Source organism: Arvicanthis niloticus, chromosome 19, assembly GCF_011762505.2.
Source record: "Arvicanthis niloticus isolate mArvNil1 chromosome 19, mArvNil1.pat.X, whole genome shotgun sequence".
Classification (NCBI taxonomy): Eukaryota; Metazoa; Chordata; class Mammalia; order Rodentia; family Muridae; genus Arvicanthis; species Arvicanthis niloticus.
In genome coordinates, this window is record NC_047676.1 from 52,957,019 (window position 1) to 52,978,324 (window position 21,306).

The 21,306-nt window shown below is 43.6% G+C and overlaps 1 protein-coding gene and 1 non-coding gene across 5 annotated transcripts in view; one reads left to right on the forward strand and one right to left on the reverse strand.

The window, feature by feature from the left end:
• Positions 1–21,306, forward strand: part of Ocln (occludin) — a 52,283-nt gene that overhangs the window by 16,473 nt on the left and 14,504 nt on the right. For all 4 annotated transcript variants that reach the window (XM_034523679.2, XM_034523676.2, XM_034523678.2 and 1 more), the window contains one exon: positions 606–767. In XM_034523679.2, coding sequence (XP_034379570.1) covers positions 606–767 — 162 coding nt within the window. The remainder of the gene's footprint in view (positions 1–605; positions 768–21,306) is intronic.
• LOC117724079 (small nucleolar RNA SNORA48) lies at positions 14,217–14,361 on the reverse strand. Its single transcript, XR_004608767.1, has one exon. It is a non-coding gene; the product is annotated as a small nucleolar RNA SNORA48 (small nucleolar RNA).

Below are 21,306 nucleotides of genomic sequence, written 5' to 3' on the forward strand. Positions count from 1 at the left end.
CTTTAGAGTAAGAGTTTGAGGCTGTCTAATCCTAGCACCTGGGAGGTAGAGGTAGGAAGATTAATAATAGATTGAAATTACCTTGAACAACGTATGGAGACTCTGAGGCTAGCCTGGGCTACATGAGACACTGTCTAGAAAAAAAAGGGGGGGGGGCTGGAGAGATAGCACAGTGGTGGCTTCTCTTGCAGAGGACCTGGGTTCAATTCCCAGCATCCACATGGCAACTCATACCTGTCTGTAACTCCTGTTCCAGGGCATCTGACACCCTCACAGAGACATACATGCAGACAAAACTCCTGTAGCTGTGAAATGGGAGTTCTAATAGTTCCTAGCTAAGCAGGGTTTGAGTACTGAGTCATGTGGAATATGTCATTTTTTTATGTGCACCTGGCCCACTCTGTCTGTATGTGTTTGGCTAGCTTTAGTCCAGGTGGTGTGGGTTAGTTTTATGATAGAACTAATCTGTGACAATTTACTTTTAGTTTTATACCCATTAAACCACAAGTACACAGGCCCTTTGGTAAGGGCTTTAGCTACCAGAAGGTAGATTTCAATTAAAGCAATCAAAATTAATTTTGTTAATATCTTTTATCCTGTTTTAGGCTATAGCCATTGTCCTGGGGTTCATGATTATTGTGGCTTTTGCTTTAATCATCTTTTTTGCTGTGAAAACCCGAAGAAAGATGGACAGGTATGATAAGTCCAATATTTTGTGGGATAAGGAACACGTTTATGATGAACAGCCCCCCAATGTTGAAGAGTGGGTAAGTTTAAACAAAGCAAAACACTTTGAACCTTTTATTAAATTCTCACCTTATGTTCTGTTTTTTCTTTTCTGTACTTTGTTAAACTTCATGCTTACAATCATTGTGTTTGTAGGTTGTGTATGTTGTTTGTTTTTTTGTTTTTGAGACAGAGTTTCTCTGTGTAACAGCCCTGGCTGTCCTGGAACTTGTTCTGTAGACCAGGCTGGCCTCAAATTCACAGATATCCTTCTGCCTCTGCCTCCGAGTGCTGGGATTAAAGGTATGAGCCGCCACACTGGGCCAAGTTGTTTGTTTCGCTCAGAATATTTAAAAGGTAGGTCAGCAGAAATTGCTTTATTAAAGTAAAATCATTCCTATTTTCAGGAAGTAGATCGAGGCTCTGGAAGGAATACCTCCTAAAAAAGTCACAAAGAAAGCTTGGTCATTGCAGAAGGCAAGAAGGACTCCTTCCCACCCCCTTTTCCTTCTTTCCGGTTTGGAGGAAAACACTGTTGCCTATAGGGTGGAGTCAGCTGGGGTCAAGATTGGCAGAAGCATTGTGGAAACGGTGGCTGTTGGTAACCTTCGAATTGATAGCAGCATGGCCAGTCACTGTGACTCACTTGTATCTCATTTAGCTTATCAAATACCTGAGTGTGACAAAGACAGAGATTACAGAAGTTTCTGTTTTAGGAGGGAGGGCAACACACTGTAAATCTTACCAGGCTTCCTGTGTGGTGTTTTTTTTTTCTGAAAGCCTAGGAATCGTTCTTCAAAAGCACCTGAGCAAGGAATGTTACCCAACCCTTTAGATGTATGTGGAAAGAGACTTTGTTTCTATTGGGATGCTGTGAAAACACTTGGTTTCTTTTTTTTCTTCCCTGTCTTTCTTTTTTTTCTTCAGTACTTGGTACTGAACCCAGGGCCTTGTGCACATGCTAGGTAAGCTGTCTGCCACTGAGTTCTGTCTCTAGGTTTTTGTACTGGCTAATTGTTATTGATATTTGTGAGTTTGTGTTTAGTAAATTGTGTGGGGGATGTGTTTGGACGCGTGTATTCCTGCTTGTAAGTATAGGTGTGTGCACTTGCCATGCCAGCTGGCCCTGGGGGCTTCCTAGGATGCTTCTGTGTCTGCCTCCATCTTACCAGAACTCTGATTACAGACCTGCTACTGCATCTGGCTTTTACCAGGTTCTGGGGAGCTGAACTTACATATTCACAATTTCAAGACAAGGGCTTGACCCATTAAGCCATCTCACCACACTCCTGTACTTCCTGTTTTTTGAGATAGGATCTCCTTAAGTTGCCCAGGCTGGACCTGAACTCATTCTCCAAGTAAGCTAGGATCCCAGGCCTTTACCACTTTGCCTGGTTCTAGCCAGACTGATTTCTTGCCATGCAAACTAATTGGAATACTGGACCCTGGCTGACTCTAGGGTAGGGTCGATGTGGACACTGGCACTGGGGTGTAGGAGGGCTTCAAAAGGGCTATTGATAAAGTACAGTCTCCTTTAGCTCTGATGTTCAAAATGCCTGAGTTTTTAGGAAATCTACAAGCTTAGATGAAACTTCTAGCTAGTGAAGAAAAAAAAGAAGCCATGTTAATAAGAAAGCCAGAAAGGGGGCTAGAGAGATGTCTCAGTGGTTAAGAGCACTATATGCTCTTCTAGAGGTCCTGAGTTCAATTCCCAGCAACTACATGGTGGCTCACAACCATCTATAATGGGACCTGATGCCCTCTTCTGGTGTGTCTGAAGACAGCAATGGTGCACTCATATACACAATAAATAAATCTTTTTAAAAAAAAAAGAAAAGAAAGAAAGCCAGAAAAGGTGTGGCTTGCCAGCTGAAAAGTGGTGGGTGCTGTTCCCTGCCTTCTGTAGGAAGCCATTTCCTCTGTGAAGCTTTGGGGGAGTGTTTTCTTTCGAACTTTAGCTCCAGGTGAGGCCGCCTATAGATAGAATAGGAGAGTCCATTGTGGACTGTGAGTAAATGTTTTGCTGAGAATTTCTGGGTGTGTCAGGTTTTCACTGGCTGGCAGGATTTGTTTACTTACAGTTTCGAGAGGCTTTAAAAAAATAAATAAATAAACCAGCTCTAGGGAGCCCAGCACCAGTGATACTCGAGACACAGTGAACTTTAGCCTCTCACCTGGTTTACTGTCCAGAAGGTTTAATCAGTTATAAGTGCTTTTGATAGTTTGGCAACAGATATTTGCAGTAACTCATGGTAGTGGCAAGGAAGTGAAAGATCGTTCTTGAAAAGGCATTCCTTACAGGGAGGGTTAGCTAGGATTTATTTCATAGCCATAACCTAGTGATAGAAATCTGTATAATTGTTATCAAGATGAAGTTATAATTTCTTAAATGGTACAAAATTTACTTTGATCTCAAATTTAAGGTTTTCACTGGTACGAGCTTCTTATTGATATAAAAGTGAGATGAATATTGTTACTCTCATAGGCATTGTGCCTGTATAACACATTTAGGAATACAAGGCTTAGACCCAGTCCTTCTTTAACTTTAACTAATTTGAGATGGTTAGCGTGTGAGTTAAGGGCCTATAGCAAATTCATGGCTTGGAGTTTATTGCTAGGGTGTTTTCTATATTTTATTTAGAAATAGCTGAGAGGAGTTAACAGACAACAGTCCAGATTACCTTACATGGATAGTTGGTTTTCAAAACGTCAGAAGTCCACAGAATTGACATTACAAACATTTCTGTATCAATGTTCATTTTGATTAGAGACCTGTCTGTTCCTGACAGCTTCTTGTCTTTGATTCTAAGAAGAAATTGAGCATCTTTGGAGTTACTCCAGTTGTAGTGAGACAGCCACTAGGCAAGAATTGCCTCTTTCCATCTACAGACAAATTAATGTCCAGAAAAGGACACACTTGCAGAACAGTCAACTGATTATGTCTGCCTAGACAGAAAAATCAACCCTCAATAATTCTGCATCACTAAAGTCTGTCAGATGATCCTGGGCCAGAAGGCTGAAGATCACATGCTCCAATGTTTTGTAGTATTGGGACTGTCCAGGTGTTCAGTAGTATCCATAAATTGGCTAAGTTTTAGAAGCTATGCTTTGTGCTTTTCATAATTTCAGTTAACTCAGTCTAGGTGATGAGAGAGAGAGAAAGACGGGGGTGGGGGACATGGAGGCCGATGTTCACATGTCTCCACCAGTCAAAGATAGTTGATATATCTAGGTTGGGTATTGGGTTACACTTCTGATTGAGCATTACCAAACTTATAAGGCCTTTGATTAACATTTAAAAAAAATTGTATAAAAGCAAAAAGGAAAAGGGGGCATGGGATAGGGGTTTTCTAGGGAGGGGAATTGGGGAAAGGGGATGGCATCTGAAATGTAAATAAAATATCCAAAAAAAAAAAGAAAGAAAAAAGAAAAGGCGTTCCTTCTAGAAATTATCATCCTGAATGAGTTAACCCATTCACAAAAGAACACACATGGTATTTACTCACTGATAAGCGGATGTTAGCCCAAATGCTTGGAATATCGAAGACCCAACTCACAGACCACATGAAGCTCATGAAGAAGGAAGACCAAGTGGGGATGCCTTAGTCCTACTTAGAAGGAATAACAAAAATACTCAAGGGAGCACATATGGAAACAAAACGTGGGACAGAAACTGAAGGAGGGGCCATCTGGAGACCATTCCACCTGGGTATCCATCCCAGGTACAGTCACCAAATGTAGACACTGATGTGGATGGTAGGAAGTGCATGCTGACAAGAGCCTGATATAGCCGTCTCCTTAGAGGTCTGCCAGAGGCTGACACATTCAGAGGACGATGCTCACAGCTAACCACTGATATGATCAAGGGTTTCCCAATGGAGAAGTTAGAGAGAAGACTGAAGGAGCAGAAAGGGTTTGTGACCCCATGAGGAGAGCAACAATACCAATCAACCAGAGGGTCTAAACCACCAGCCTGGGAGCACATAGGGAGGGACCCCTGGCTCCAGCTGTTTATGTAGGGGAGGATGACCTTGTTGGGCATAGGTGGGAGAGGAGATTCTTGGTCCCATGAAGGATGAACACTGAGTGGGGGGGAATGTGACGGTGGGCAGGTGAGAGTGGGGGGTTAGGTGGGGGCACAGCCTCATAGAAGCATGAGGAGGGGGATGGGATAGGAGGTTTCTGGGTGGTGGTGGGAAGTGGGGTAAGGGGATAAAATCTGAAATGTAAATATAATACTCCCCCCCCCCACCAAAAAAAAGAAAAGGTGTTCCTTTTGGCTAGTGGCATAGCTAGGTCGAGTATTTCCCTAACATGTAGAAAGCCTTGGGTTCAACCTCTGACCCAGTATATACCCACAAACATTATTATTTTCATATGTAGTACCTTATGATAAGTGACTTGGATATTTTAGCTTCAAGCAATTTTTTCTTCTATTCTTCTTTGCTTACCCAGGCTGAACTCAGTCACACATTTCAGTCCAACTCTAGTCTGGGACTAGAGTGATGAGTGTCATTCACAAGTTGGGATAGGTCTAACAATTTAGTACAATACTAAATCTTGCCACGTCTAGATTTTAGGATCACTCCTCGTTCCCTAGATCCTTTTGCATCTATATGAGAATATTTGCAACACTCTTAAGTTCCCAGTCCTGCTGCATCTCCTGTGGAAGTGGTTTCTTTACCTTATTTGGGGGGAGCGGGGGGGGGGGGGAGAGCGTTGTTGTTGTTTTGAGGGAGGTTGTACTAAATGTAATTTAATAAGTCCCATCGGTGTTCCTTCCTGCCTTTGACCATTTATGTTCCTGGAATGAAACACACACACACACACACACACACACACACACACCCTTTGTATTTTAACATGCCTTAAGTAGCACAATAGCTGGTCAGCTGCCTGTCCTCCATGAAGTTAGAATCTACTTCCTATCTATATCTCAAGTTATTACTTACTGTGTTTCATCTGAGCTGCCCATAGTTCCAGCCAGGCAGCCCTCTGGGCCATGTTCTCTTGGCCCCTAGCCCGGGCAGTGGCTCTTCTTGCTTCTCTTGTTTCATGGCAGCTCTCCTTCCTCCTGCTTGTTGTTGTGGTGGTCGTGGTGGTTCTTTTTCTCCTCTTCTTCTTCCTCCTCCTCCTCCTCCACCTCCTCATCTATGCAATGCTGGTTCTCCTTGCTTTTCTATGCCGTGGCCACTCTCCTTCTTCCCTGTCTTCCTCATGGTCTCTAACCTGGAAACCTAAAGCCCACCCACGTCTCTTCTCCCCCAGCTATTGGCTGCTGGCATCTATAGTAACCAATCAGAATTAACTGGGGTCCCTCAGACTACGTGCAGACTCCTAGTCTTGGAGGCTAGTACTAAGCATTATAATAAACAGTAAAAGACAACCTTTTCTGGATTTGTTGTTCTTTGTAAAGTGAGCCTACCTTTGCCTACCTTGTCCTTTATAGTCATTGAGTAGGTACCAGGCTGTTCTCCAGTGTTCAGAAGGGCTTGTTGTAGTGTTTTATTTTGTTTTCTGGAATTCTAGGAATGGAGCCCAGCACTTTGTGTAAGCTAGAAAGCAACTTTGTATTAAGCTGCATCTCCAGCCCTATAACGTGTTCTTTTAGTTACTTCTTCTACAGAGCTTTATGTTTTTATTCCAGATAGACTTTTATGTTGTTACTCCCTGAAATCACAGATTTGATTTTATTTTGAGGCATTAGAGGTGCTAAATGATAGAGTGCTTGCTTAGCATGAGAGTGTCCCTGAGTTGAACCCCGACTCCCCCCACCCCACACACACACACTAAAGGAGAAGAGGGTATATCAGCTGATTTTAAGCAGAAAGAATTTTGAATATTCTCTTTTCATACCTGTTTGATATGCTTCTTTTGTCATTTTTCCTAATTCTAAGTCAGAAGTATAATCATGGTCTTTATGTAAGTATAAAATCCTGTTATTTTGACTGAATATTATAGATATTTTATCATGTCATTAAATCATTCTCAAAACCAGTTTTAGAGACCAACAAAATGGCTCTGTGGATGAAGATACTTGGTGCCAAGCCTCATGACCTTTTGTTTTTTAATAACAGAGATTCTTTCAAATTTTATTTTACGTCTATGGGTGCTTTGCTTACAGAACATGTACATACCTAATATCCACAGAAACCAAGAAAAGGTGTTGAATCCCATGAAACTGGAGTTACAGATGGCTGTGCACTACTATCTATATTTGGGAGTTAGATCCAGGTCCTTTGTAAGAACAGCCAGTTCTCTAAATCACTGATCCATTTTTTTAAAAAGCCCTGGTAACCCTATATTAATTTATAGGGTTAAGGGAGAGAACCAATTCCTATGAGTTGTGTGCTCATGCATACATGTACACACACATCCACACACAGACACCTAAATAAAAAATGTAATAAAATCATATTTCCTGTTTTAGGGGTGGGTGGGATAGGGTATAACTATGTATCTTTGGCTGGCCTACAGCTTGCTATCTAGATCAGGATAGCTTAGAATTCATAGGGCTCCACCTGCCTTAACCTCCTGAATGTGGGGATAAATGGCTTGAAAGTTTTTTGATACTGTTAAAATTAAAGTATGATATATATCTATTCATATACTAAGTGTCTTAGTGACTGTTCTATTGCTTTGAAGGGATGCCATGACCAAGGCAACTCTTATAAAAGAAAGCATTTAATTGGGGGCAGCTTTATGTTTCTGAGGTTTAATGCATTGATGATTATCATCATGGCAGTAGGCATGGCACTGGGATAGTAGCTGAGAGCTACATCCTGATCTAGAGAGGCTGAGAGAGTGAGACTGGGCCTGGTGTGGGCTTTTGAAGCCTCAAAGCCCCAGTGATCCATTTCTTCCAACTGGCCACACCCACTCCAACAAGGCCACACCTCCTAATCCTTCTAATTCTTTCAAATAATTCCACTCCCTAGTGACTGAGCATCAAAATATATGAGCCTATGGGGGCCATCCTTATAAAAACCACCACACTCAGAGTAAGTATAAAATTTAGTTGGGTGGTGGTGGCACACACCTTTAAGTTCCAGCATTTGGGAGGCAGAGGCAAACAAATCTCTGTGTCCCAGGCCAGCTTGATCTACAAATTGAGTTCCAGGATAGTCAGAGCCACACAGAGAAGCTCTGTCTCTTGAAAAAAAATTAAACTCCAGTTTTTATACATGAGTATCTGTCTCATAACAGTCACAGAGAACATCTGTCTTTTGTTAGAAGGTTCCATGAGTCCTGGTTCCCTGTGCCTCCTAGTCAGTCTGCAGAGGATGCCGACCTGGCTCTTGTGTCTGCCAGGTCAGGTTGGAGAAATTCATTTGGATTGTTGCATCTTTCACCTTGATACTTTGTTATTTGTGTAGTTTGGTGAGAAAAGCATTTCTGCATGATTGCTTTTAAGAAGCCTTTGGCTGAATTAAAACAAAAAGGTCATTTAGGAAGATCATTCCTTGCTATCTTGGGTATCTTTTTGGTTTATTGATACAAGGTCTTTCTATGTAACCCTAGCTGTCCTAGACCATGCTAGGTAGACCATGCTAGCCCTGACCCACAGAGATATACGTGCCTCTACCTCCAGAGTGCTAGGATTAAAGGCCATCATGCTTGGCCTCTCCCATTTCTTGTTTCCTTAAGGTCCTCTAGTTTCGTATGGCTTTTTTTAATTTCATCATTTTACTTTATTTGCTTGCTTGTTTGTGTGTATGTGTAGCATGGCATGAATGTAGAGGTCAAAAGTCGATTTTCATTATCTGTTCTTTTCAGTTGCAGGGATTAAGCTCCCTTACCTGCTGAACCATCTTGACTGCTCTGTTTTAATTTATCCTTTTTCACCCCTGAGATAGCGTCTTGTTATCTAGTAGAGGTTGGCTTTGAACTCTTCGTGTAGCCCAGGCTGGCCTTTAACTTTCTTAATACACCTGCCTTAACCTTCCAAGTAGCAAGGATTACAGGTATATGCACCACCACATTTGTCTTATTTTGTAAGGCTCCCACCAGCTGCTGTATCAGAACGCTCTCCCTTCATCTTGCCTGTTTTACATTATGAGGTATCTTGATGAATCTACCTTACATTCTTCACAGTTACCTGATTGATGTGATTATGCCACAGTGTGCTGATGGATACATTTGCCATTTAGAATTGCATACAGAGATAACAATTAAAAAAAAAAAAAAAAAAAAACCCTAGCTGGGTGGTGGTGGCACATGCCTTTAATCCCAGCACTTGGGAGGCAGAGGTAGGCAAATCTCTGGGCTGGAGACGAGTTCCAGGATAGCCAGGGATACATAGTTGAGACTCTGTCTCAACCCCCTAACTCCCACCACCACCACTACACACACACACACACACACACACACACACACACACACACCCCTAAAAAAACCTACTTTGTATTTCTTGTGTACATGTCTTCAGTTCTATAGGGTGGATTCTCCACAGTAGTGTTAGTAAGCTAAAGGGAATGCACATGGAGCCATTAGATAATTAAGAAAATGTGAATTTATAGCAGCACTGTTTGTGCACTGTACAACTGTTAAAGGCATATGGGACTTCCACACACTGTTTTCTTTTTAGTTTTTAATTAATCATTTAAAAATTAAAATATATTAAAATATTAAAATATAGATGACCTAATTTTCCCCTTTCCCTTTTCTCTCTCCAGTCCTTCCTGTCTATCCCCATCCCTACACATTTACAGGGAGTATTCTTTTTGTGGACATCCAGTAAGTCAAACCTGGTTCTATTTTTGGCAATTAGGTTTTTTGTCAGTCTTTGGAATTTTAAATATAGGCTTTTGTTTGTGACAATTTGCAAGAAATTCTTAGTATAAAAATAACATTTTGGCAAGCATGGTGGCACATACCTTTTAATCCTAGCACTTGGGAGGCAGAGGCAGGATGATGTCTACCTGGTCTACAAGTGTTTCAGGACAGCAGGGCTACATAGTGAGACCATGTTTCTAAAAAACAAAACCAAACAAATGTGCTGTGTGTGTCTTTTGCGTGTTTTAAGTTTTAAGAATCGCTACCGCCTCCCCCACCCCTCAGCTGCCTCGCTACCAGCCCCTGCCGCTTTCCTTTTGTTCCACCCAGCTCCCACTCAAGACTCTTGAATCCAAGGATAAAAGACACACAGACAACTTTATTACTTTATATCTTGCCTACTAGGCACAATTGCTGGGCCCGAATAACTCCTTTCTCAAAGGCTTGCCTTTATTTCCGTCTCTCCTCCAGTACTAAACTTAGTGTCTTGTTTCACCTAGCCCCTGCCAAACATCGTTGGTCACCCACCCACCCGTAGCGGAAGCCGCAGGCCCAAGCTCCCCCATCACAACTCCTCCTCCCACCCCTCCCCCAGGCCTTACGTGATTGCTGCATCCTTCTTCCTTCAAAGCATGGCAGAAAAGCACTTTTTCTTCCTTGTGTCTGCCTTTTCCTCCTGGAACCTGGAAGTCCCATCTGTACCCCTGCCCAGCAATTGGCTCTTGGGCTTCTTTATTGACAAATCAAGAACCGTTTGGGGAACAGGGTTAGCATCAGAACCTCCGTGTGTGTGTGTGTGTGTGTGTGTGTGTGTGTGTGTGTGTGTGTGTGTGTGTGTGTGTGTGTGTGTGTGTGTGTATGTGTGTGTGTGTGTGTGTGTGTGTGTGTGTGTGTGTGTGTGTGTATGAAACGCAGATCCCCGGGACGAGCAGGAAGTGTTCAGAACTGCTGAGCCCTCTCTGCAGCCCCTGTAGCACATCTGCTGTATCTATTCTCTAGTTGATGGACCCATAGTTATTTATATTTATTTTTTAAAATGTATTATAAGTTTGAGTGTGTATGGGTGTTTTGCCTTCATGTATAGCTATGGACCACATGAGTGCCTAGGGCTTGCAGGACCAAGGAAAGGGTGTCCATTCCTGGACACCTAGCAAATAGTGCATTGTGGGGAATGGGAGGCCTGGGTCCTAAGGAAGAGCAGCTTAACTGCTGAGCCGTTTCTCCAGTCTCATGTGCGTCTCTTGAGTGTTGTAACAGGGGAGGAAACATGGAAGTGCAGAGACAGGATCTCACTATTATCGAGATAGATCCTGGAACTCGCTCTGTAGACTAGGCTGGCCTTGAACTCAGAGATCCTTCTGCCTCTGCCTCCTGGGTGAGGATAAAAGTCATGTGCCATCACTCCCAGGCTCTCTGTTCCTTTTTCAATAACCCATTAGTGTGTTTCCTGGATCACACCGTGGTTCTGTTTGGAAGGTTCTCAGGAGTTGACTTTTCTATGACTCTACTGGTTTACTTTCCCAGCGACTGTGCAAAGATTCTCTTTATATCTGTGCCAGCATTTGTCTCTAAGCAACTTGCCTTCCAGTTGCCTTGGTTTTAAAAGCTCTGCATAATCTGTTAATTGATTACATTTGAAATTGCTTATTTTCCAACACCTTTTCCTGTTCTGGACATTATCAGTCTTCAATTCCTGTCAAATTTGGGAGTTTCATCTAGAAACATTTTGTGATTAAGCAGGTTTGTCTGCCATATATTGTCTTATCACTTAAATAGAACGGGTTGGCTTTCTTTTGGATTGTTCTGTCTTCTCTTCCTGCCATTCTCACAAAGCTTTCTGTGTTACAATTACTCGTTACATTTTCCAGATTCCCGTGGTCTCTCTCCTTTGTCTTCAGTGTTCTTTTACAGCCATTTCATTGAAGTATGATTGACAGAGCTCTAGGTTTTTGTGTTCTTAGATTCTCCTGTCCATTCCTTTGTGGTTTCTATTCTGTCTCTGGTCTAGACTGTGTTCTTGTTGTGCTCTGTGAGGTTGGAACCCAGTTTGTACTAGAGAAGCACTGTACACCAAACCAGTCCCTAGTCTGTGAAACTCACTTTCAATTACAGTATGAAATAAGTCCTAACTTAACTTCCCCATGTGACCTTGCACTGACACTGAACTTGTATCTCCTAAAAGCCACCTTGTTTTTTTGGTAAAGGTTGACTTCTTCTGTTCTTTCCTTTTATGAACACATTTTGACCAGAGCAATTATATAAAAGGCCAACAAATTATTTTCTCATGGTGTGTTTACAAAGTGTTAGAGGATGAAGATTGGTGTTGAGCCTGAATTTCATCTGCAGACAGCATTTTCATTCATAAAAATCAGGTCACAGAGTTTGTGGCAAAGCTTGGCTTGAAACTGAGTATTTCACGCTCTCAGGCTTCCTTGGGTTTGTTTTGTTTCTAACAGGGACTTAAGACATATACAAGTAGATTAACACAATTCTTGATTCATTACATTGTTATCTTTGGTGCTTGCATAACATTTCTTGTTACTGTCATTTGATTCATAAGGAACACTTATGAACACATATTCCTAGCCAAGGTTTTGTCTAAAAACATTTTTTAGCTTCATAGAGAATGTTGGACTGAGGGCGTAGCTCAGTGGTAGAGAGCACTTGCCTTACATGTGCAAGGCCCTGGGATCACTCCCACCCCCATGTGTGTGTGTGTGTGTGTGTGTGTGTGTGTGTGTGAGAGAGAGAGAGAGAGACACAGACAGAGAGAGACAGAGACAGAGACAGAGAAAGAGACAGAGACAGACAGAGACAAAGAGACAGAGAGAGGGAAGGTTGGGTGGAGAGGGAGATTTTAGATTCAATATTAGGCTAAAGAGCTTCATGTACATTGTTGTATTTAGTGACAACAGTGTAATCCCCTGATCTTATGATCTTGGATTGAACTCCCCTGAGAGTTCATCGAGGTGCTGTTGATGGGCTGTTGAATAGTGTTGGTAGACTGGGTCTGTATAGCTCAGCTGTAGAGTGTGTGCCTAGTGTGCTGGAGGTCTTGGGTGTGATCAATAGCATCGCCACAAAGCAAAACAGAAACACAATTGCTATTTTTATGAACCTTCTAAAAAAAACTTTCTATTGACTCTTTGTGAGTTTCACATCTTGCACCCCAGTCCTGCCCATCTCTCTGTTCCCTCATTTCTGCCCGTCACCCTTGCAACCTTCCCTCCAAAATAAAACACAAACAACAACAAACAAGGCACAGAAAACATCTCATTGTAGAAGCTGTACCGTGTCCCAGTGTGTCCCACTGTGTCCACACATCTTCACTTGCAAATGTTCATTGCAGTGAATCATTGGTCTGGTTTGAGATCTCTGACTTCTGTGATGAAATCAATATCGGATCCTTATCAGGACTCCTCCCAGTTATGTTGTTGTTACCCTGTGTCATGGAGATCCTGCAGCTTTGCAATAGCAGGACTGGCCTTTCACACATCCAACTGTTAGCAGATGACATAGATTTGGGGGCGAGCCAATTCAAAGCCCTGATCTCAGCCTGCTCTCAAGCCCTCAGGGCCTTCTATGTGCACCCACACCTCCAGAGCCAGCTCCATGGTACTGTCCAGCCAGCGATGAACAGGCCCCTTCACCTGCTCTCATGACCCCAGGGTTGGCTCTCCCGACTGCCTCAGGTAGTGAGGGGCAAGGGGGCAGAGGTCATCTCCCCACCCCCAGGCTACCTCTCAGCAGAGGGGAGCAGGGATAGTTCTCCCACACTCTGGGAGCTCACCTGTGCCTCCTTCAACAGGGCTAGCTCTGTGATGCACAGATGGGGTGCAAGACCTGCTCTCCCAAGTGCTCCAGCCTACAGAGGGTGGGGCCAGCTCACTTCTCCTCATGACCCCACGACCAGTTCTCCTGACTGCTGCATGTGGCAAGGGTTGAGGTAGTACTTCTGCACCGGTGCCACCCCATGACAAATAAGGCCCGGTCAGCTCTCCCACACTCACATTCTCAGAGAATGCTTACCCACATCCTACCACCTGGGCAGCTTCATTGCGCTGCTGCCTGGTTGAGGCCAGGGCCTGCTCCCTGAGTGCTGCCATAGGTGAGAGGTGGAGCCAGCTTGCTAGAGTGCCACATTCAGTGAGCGGTGGGGGCAGTTCTGCACAGCCCCTGGACATCCAAATGGTCCCAGTGACTGCCCCAATCAGAGACATCCCCATGGATATCTATACCAACTCCTGCTGCTGTGTAGCCATAGACTCAGTCATGGCCCTTAGCAGCAGCTTGGGGTTGGGACCTCACTGTGGTCCTAGAGCTGGCTGGCCACTCACAACAGGGTACTCCTCTCCTGAGTCTCTAGTCCCATCTCTCTTCAGAATGCTCAAGCCGCTCTGCTTCTCTTTCTCTCCCACCTGACCACCACATACTCACACACTGTGATGGTTCCTGGTGGGCCCCTGGGTGACAGAATCCTCCATCCATGCTGGGTGGTATGGCGTGGGTGCAGGGGAAACACCCCCCGCCCTCCCTCCCCTCCTGCAGCAGTGGGGAGAGTTGACCCTGAGGGCATGAGTGACCTAGCCCAAGCAGGTGTCTGTAGCCTGCCTGTGCTGTGCGCTGACGGGGAGATCTGTGGGTGGCATGGCAGTCCTTAGGTCTGTGTCTGTCTTCCTCCTCCCATGCTGCATTGCCTGGATTTGATTTGATTTTTATGAGTCCTAGACATAAGACAGCTTTGGCCACCAAGCCAGGCCTCAAGCTAGGATGAACAAAGGTCTGCCACCCTCTCTGCCTCTGACTGATAAAAAAACCAACATCACCAACAAGGTGTCTCTTTGTCCAGTGCCAGGGGGAATATGAACCTCTTTGACTCAGCTACACTTGAGCAAATTTCTCTTCAACCCACACCCAAGTGTGGAACTCCTGGGGTGAAGAGTTCGTGAGCATACCTCTTTATAAAATAATGCCAAATTGTTTTCCAAAGCTTGCCCACTTATTATCTGAGCCACGGCTCTTGGTACTGTTAGACTTTATACTGTCTGTCTATCAACAGTAGAAGTGCATCACTGTTAACCCTTGTCTATATAGATTGTTTTGGTCATTGGCTTAATGTAGTTCTTTCTACTTTGCACCGATTGTTGAGGTAGCAAAACCCAAGCAGTGTCTCTGATATCTTGATTTTTGTGAGTTTTGATAGGGGGCAAAGGGCAACCTTTATGAAGCATGAGATAGACTAAGCCCTGCTTGGTGTTTGTGTCATGCATAAGTGACTAAGCAATGTGGATATCAAAAGTGCCATTGTCCAGTCAGCATGAGGATATGCTTCCTCTCTATGTTCCAATGTCTTGATTGTATGATGGAGGTGCTTTTCAGGGTTTGGGAAGTCAATGTGGAAGTCGAGGAGGGAAGAATGCTTGAATCTAGGAGATAAAGGCCATCTGAGCAACATGGAGAGACCTGTCTCAAAGACAACAACTGCAAGGAACCCTCAAGTGTTCTTGTGTATTGAATGCATTTTTTCACAATTACCTGTGAATATTTTGCCACACACAGGCCTACCAGCTAGAAAACCAGGCTCTAGCGAGTCTGTATTATCAAGAGGCAAACAAACCCTTTCTTGTGGGCTTCAGTTCTTAGATAGATGGACTGGCGTGACTCCTAGGCCCCCATTTCTCCATTCTTTATGTGTAATGTTGTCTTTCCTACTTTTTGTTTGTTTGTTTCTTTTTTCAAGACAGGGGTTCTCCTTGTAGCCCTGGCTGTCCTGGAACTCACTCACTCTGTAGACCAGGTTGGCCTCGAACTCAGAAATCCGCCTGCCTCTGCCTCCCAAGTATTGAAATTAAAGACAAGCGCCACCACTGCCTGGCTGTTTGTTTGTTTCTTGACACAGGGTTTCTCTATATAGCCCTGGCTGTTGGTTGTCCTGGAACTCACTATGTAGACCAGGCTAGCCTGAAACTCAAACAGAGATCCCCGTCTGTGTCTTCAGAGTGCTGGGATTAAAGGTGTGTACCACCACTGGCTGAACTCTGATATTTTAACCCACATTTGGTTGGAGAGAGTACCTGGATACATGTGAACATCTCTGGTTCCAGTGCTCACTTTGTGCAGTTATTTTGTCTGACTCTAAAGACTAATGTGAGATGTAGCTGATTAAAATATGTGTCTAACCTTAGGGAAGGAAAACAGCTGACTACACAGGGAAGAATTTTGATGTCCTAGTTAAGGTATGACAGAAATGACATGTATTTGCTTAGGTAAAAAGAAGACTATTGGGTGGCAACACATGAAACCTTAGAAAGGGTTAAAACAACTTAGCTTCAGAGAATAGTGGTGAGGTTATGTTATCAGTGACAACTAAAATCGGAGACTTTCTAAAGGTCCTTAGGACTTGCATGCTAACCTTGTTCTTCCTGGTTGGGCAAGCTTCACTTCATCTTGAGAACAAGGGCAGAAAGCAGACACTTGGAGTTTTTGAGATTTTGTTTTTCCTCTTGGTTGTATGTAGCCCAGGTAGCTGAGGATGACCTTGAACTTCTGACCTTCCTGCTTCTACTTCCCAAGTAATGGGATATATGTATTACCAATTTAGCTTGAATATTTCATACTAATGCTTCTCAAACTGGCTAGAAAGGGGCCCTGAATTGGGTCTGATGGCCTCCCTGCACTCACTGACTGGCCACTTGGTGTAGCATTTGTGTGGAGTGAGGAGAGGGCGTCTAGGGAAAAGATGCTGACAGGATGCATTATAAATAATATGCTACTTGAATCAATTGCAATTTCCCTGTTGTTTATATGTATGGAGTCATCTGACTAGGTATAAGTTCAGGGTATAATCTGAATAGCTTACAGTAAGTTTCTGAGTAGTTTTGAATGTATTTGCTGCCTTCTCTTACCGAGGCTGCCCTGTTACTCCTATCCCTTTCTGCCTGATAGAACAGGACCTGGAACAGAGCAAGCGCTATGCTCTAAGGAGCTGAGAATGACAGAGCAGGAACCATTCGTCTATGAGTGTTAGGGCTGAGTTGAGAAGGACTAACAACCTTGATTCTACAAAGACAAAGTTATTCATGCTAATAACTTTTCGGTCAGAATCCTTTTACCAAGTGTGCAGTTTCTATGTAACTATAGAAAAATGCATATTCACTTTCTAAGATAAATCTAAGACTGGCTTTGGGAAAGTTTATACCTCTATGGTAAATATTTAAAAGTTGATTGTGAACATGTGCTTGAGACTTTCTTTTTTTTTTTTAAACTTTTTGAGGTGTGTGCTACTGTGCCTGGCCTTGAGATCAAGTTTTTATTACTACATTATCTGGTCAATTGGCAATTAAAATTCAGAGCTCGAGTTTCAGGTTCTCCTGATGTAGTTAGAGAATCTGAGATGGGATTGTTATTCTCTTGAAGGAGGATGAAGATCTGAGGGGCAGACAGGCTTCAGAGATGAGATGGTGGTTTGTAGTGACATGGCTTGGGCCCTGTCACTCAGACTCTTTCCAGTGCAGGGCATTCCATGACTTGGGTTTGAACTTTCTAACATAATTTTGACAGAAAAATTTACAAACAAACAAACCATGAAAGTATAGAGTCAGAGCAGAATTTGTGCAGCTCAGACCTTGTTACTTGTGACCATTCCAGGATAGAGTTTGGTGTCCTTGACTTCTGATGAAGTTTTTAATATAATAGGTTAATAATAATGTCTGTAAACAGGAAAAATATTTTGTCCATAGTTAGGCTGTCAAAATTTAAGGTCAACCAGTATAATCTGACCCAATGATTTAAAAAAAAAAAGCTTTATAGAAATATATTTGGTAGCCAATAAACTGTGCATAGGCACCAATGCTCCTAGACTTTATATGGGGATTATGTCTTGATAAAATCGCTGTTCATTGAGATCATGATAAGTTAGAAAGAAATATATTGAGCACATCTACACCCAATACAGTTCAGTTAGAATGGTAACTGATAGTGTCTGCAGCTTGGGTAAGAGTATGCAAGATGTAAGGACGTAAATGTACCATCACAGTGTGACTGACTCCTGTCTACGGAGCTTCAGCCTTACAGTGAAAACATGTTTTCCTCAAGGCTTTCTGTGTCATCTCCGCTGGAGTGACCAGGCAATCTTGATTACTAGCCTTAGACAACTGATGAGACTCGGTTAGCCCTCCACTCTCCCCAAGTGTAAGCATTCTTGTTTGTACCATTGGTTCACTGGACTGTCACCATCGGGAAGATGTCATGGTTGTCTGTGGTCTCTGATGGAACAGAATGTAGTAGAAGTAACAGCTGCTTAACTGACTGTCTGTACCACCCAGGAAGAGGAGTACAGTAAGTAGGCCCTGACTGTTTCAGGTCCACTGTGAGTGGAGAGAGGCTGAAGGACAGAAAGAAACAGACAGACAGACAAACAAACAGAGCGTATTTTAGAGAGGTCTGTGGGAAGAGAAAGAGTTTGTGTTAGAACTGGAGGGTGCTTTTTGTGGTTCTCTGAAAGCTGCAATTCCTAGATTTCTAGCACCAAGAGTTAATGTTTCTGAAGTCAGCCATGTGGATAGGCGTAATGATCTCAGCCGGGCATGGCTGTCTGCAGCCCAGGGCATTCTGCCCACATCAGTGCTCTCCTCCATTGCTGCCACCAGGATCCCCTGGAGGCAGCTTTAGAGCAGTTTACTCTGCTCTGCCCCTGGTTTCTGATTTAGTGGGTTTGGAGCTGATGGTTTGTATGTGCTCTTCTGGGGAACATGGTTTGAGAGCCCCTGTTCCCTGAAGTCTAGCCACAGCTTTATACGGCAGACCTGTTTAGCCTTTGAGTAATTGTAGGTAAAAGTCCTTTCTGTTCCATGACATACCATACCCTAGTAAGCCGAAGGGCACTGAAGGGTGCTAGTAAACTGAGGGGTGTTTGGGACAGCTGGTGGTGGCTCAGGGATATTTCTGGCCTTTTAGAGGAGCAGTAGCCAGAAATACCTGTGTACTGAAGAACAGCCTTCCCTGGGGTTTCTGTTTCTTCGAGAAGCTGAAGATTAGATAACCGATAAGGTTCACTTAGTGAGAGTGAGGTCCTCCACCTCTCTTGCTCCCAGACCTCTTAATAGCTCCTGACTGGCTTCCAAATCTCTGACAGAATTTGTCTTTGTTGATACACAGTTTCTTAGGGGAGCATGCAGCTGAACTGAACACAAAGGCCTTAAAAGGCCGTAGTGCCATTGAGCAGCTTAACTAGTCACTTGTTCCAACTTAGTCTATGGCCTCTTCGTTTGTAGGATTGGTCCACATGTGTAAAAAAAAAAAAAAAAAAAAAAAAAAAAAAAAAAAAAAAAAAAAGGATTGGGGTAATGGTGGCGATCGCCTTTAATCCCAGCACTTGGGAAGCAGAGGCAGGCGGATCTCTCTGAGTTCCAGGGCAGCCTGGTCTACAGAGTGAGTTCCAGGACAGCCAGGGCTATACAGAGACCCTGTCTTGAAAAACCAAAACCAAAACCAAAAACCAAAAAAAGAACTTTTGAGAAGGTATTTGTAGCTTTTGTCAGGGTTGACTATCTGCAGGTATAAAAATACCAGGAAACAGGAAAAACAAGTTGGACCTCTCAGTGTAGAGAACTTGCTCCTGAAGGTGGGTTGGGCAGGCTGTAAAACAGAGATGCACTTTGAGATTAGCTGCTTTTCTCTGTGCAGGGCTGTTTCTCTGCTTTGCTTATGGAGCAGGCAGAAGCCCTTCTGGCGATGCGGAATTCTAAGCATCGCTAGTGACTGAATTTTGTGTTAATTGCTGCTCATATGAAGTTAGACAAGTAGAGATTGCATGTTGTATCTTAGAGTGTGGTGAGTTTAAGGCAAGAAGAATGCTTTTCTTTGTTTCAGGGATACATGATGTACCTACACACAGTGCACACCTCAGGAAGCTGGGGTGGAATTGGGAAGGAACAACATGTTGAGAGAGGGACAAGGCCCAGCTTCCACACCAACCATTTCTTCTTCTATTTTACTTTGAGCAGATTAATTTCCTCACCAGAAAATACTGATAATCCTATCTACCTGGGTGGGGCTAAAATAAACAGTAGACTGCTTGGCACGTGACGGTAGACATTTCCCTCCCTTCTCAGCGTTGGTGACTTCTGTCACATTGCTAGCCTGGCTGCTTGTGGGTCTGGCCTGACTGTGGGCATGTGAACTTGTAATGAAGGCAGAGCAGAGAGGAAGTGGAGAGTGCTGTCATCAAAGCTTTTTTTTTTTTTTTTTTTGAGACAGGGTTTCTCTGTGTAGACCAGGCTGGCCTGGAACTCACAGATCCTCCTGCCTCTGTGCTGCTCGCCACCTTTTTTTTTTTTTTTTTTTTTTTTAAATTGGAATGTGTACCTTAGTATCCATGTATCCTGTGTACCCCCCAAAATTAACTATTCTATTCTTTAAACTTGTTTGAGTGAGGTATGTTTTTGAGATAAAGTTTTGAATTTAATCTCAAAAAAAAAAAAAAAAAAAAGTCTGAGGCATTTCTTGGCTGGACTCCACTGTGTGGATTTCCATTTCCTTTTCTATCAGTTCTTTTTCCATGCTTGAAGACACCAGAGTAGAGATTCAGTCAGCCAAAGTCTTACTGGAGGCCGCCTAGCATGTGGCTAGCCTAGCATGTGGCCCTGGGAGTGATGGCTGTGGAGCTTTTCTCCCAAGACAGATCCCCCCACCCCCCCACCCCTCAGGGTTTCTCTGTGTAACCCAGGCTGTCCTGGAACTCACTCTGTAGACCAGGCTGGCCTCTGCCTCCCAAGTGCTGGGATTAAAGGCGTGTACCACCACTGCTCTGCTCCCCCAAGACAGATCTTAATTTGTGTTTTTGCTTTATATTCTTTTGCCTCTAGTTTCTCAGGAAATCTTTTTACAGCAAGCTCTGGGCTGCTGCTGCTGCTTCTTAAATATTTATTTATTTTATATATATGAGTACACTGTAGCTATCTTCAGACACACCAGAAGAGGGCATCAGATCCCATTACAGATGGTTATGAACCACCATGTGGTTGCTGGGAATTGAACTTAGGACCTCTGGAAGAGCAGTCAGTGCTCTTAACCACTGAGCCATCCCTCCAGCCATCTGGGCTTCTTTTATTACATTTATGAATTCGTGCATATGTGTGTTGGTGGTGCACTTGTGCCATAACATGTGTGTGACTCCGAGGACACCTGTGGGACTTGGTTTTCTCCTTCTACCATGTAAGTTCCAGAGATTGAGCTCAGGTTGTCAGATTCCTTTTGCAAGTTGAGCCATCCTGAAGGTCAAGCTCTGGGCTTCTGACTTATGCAGACACTGACCTGGTTTTGACCTGATTTTCCACATCACCAGTTTTTATTAGGTCTAGGACCTTGGGAAGGTTATCCAGTGCCCTGAGCCATAGCTTCCTTATTTCTGAGAAAGGTGTCATGGCTGTAAAATTGTGCTTAGGAAATGTTCTGTCAGTTGAGCACTGTTAGCAGCCCAGTCTGGGTTGGTAGCTTGTGAACAGTCCGTTGTCTCCAGAAGTTACAGGTTAGTGAGTGAGCCATAGCTGTGAGTAAGTGAGTGGGAGGTCTGGCTGGAGGTGTGTAGGGATAGCTGTGGGGAGATAAGAGAGGCTTGTATCTTATCCTGCAGGGATGAGTGAGAGGCCCCTAGAAGGTGGGTGCACTTGAACTAGGATTAGCAGACAAGGAAAGGGGGAAGGGCATCCCAGGCAGTAAAGAGCCAGAAAGAGTTAGGCTCCCTTAAAGTTCTTGCTGGAGGGAAAAGGAAGGGGAGTGGATCCAGGAGAAAAGTAAAACAGGCTT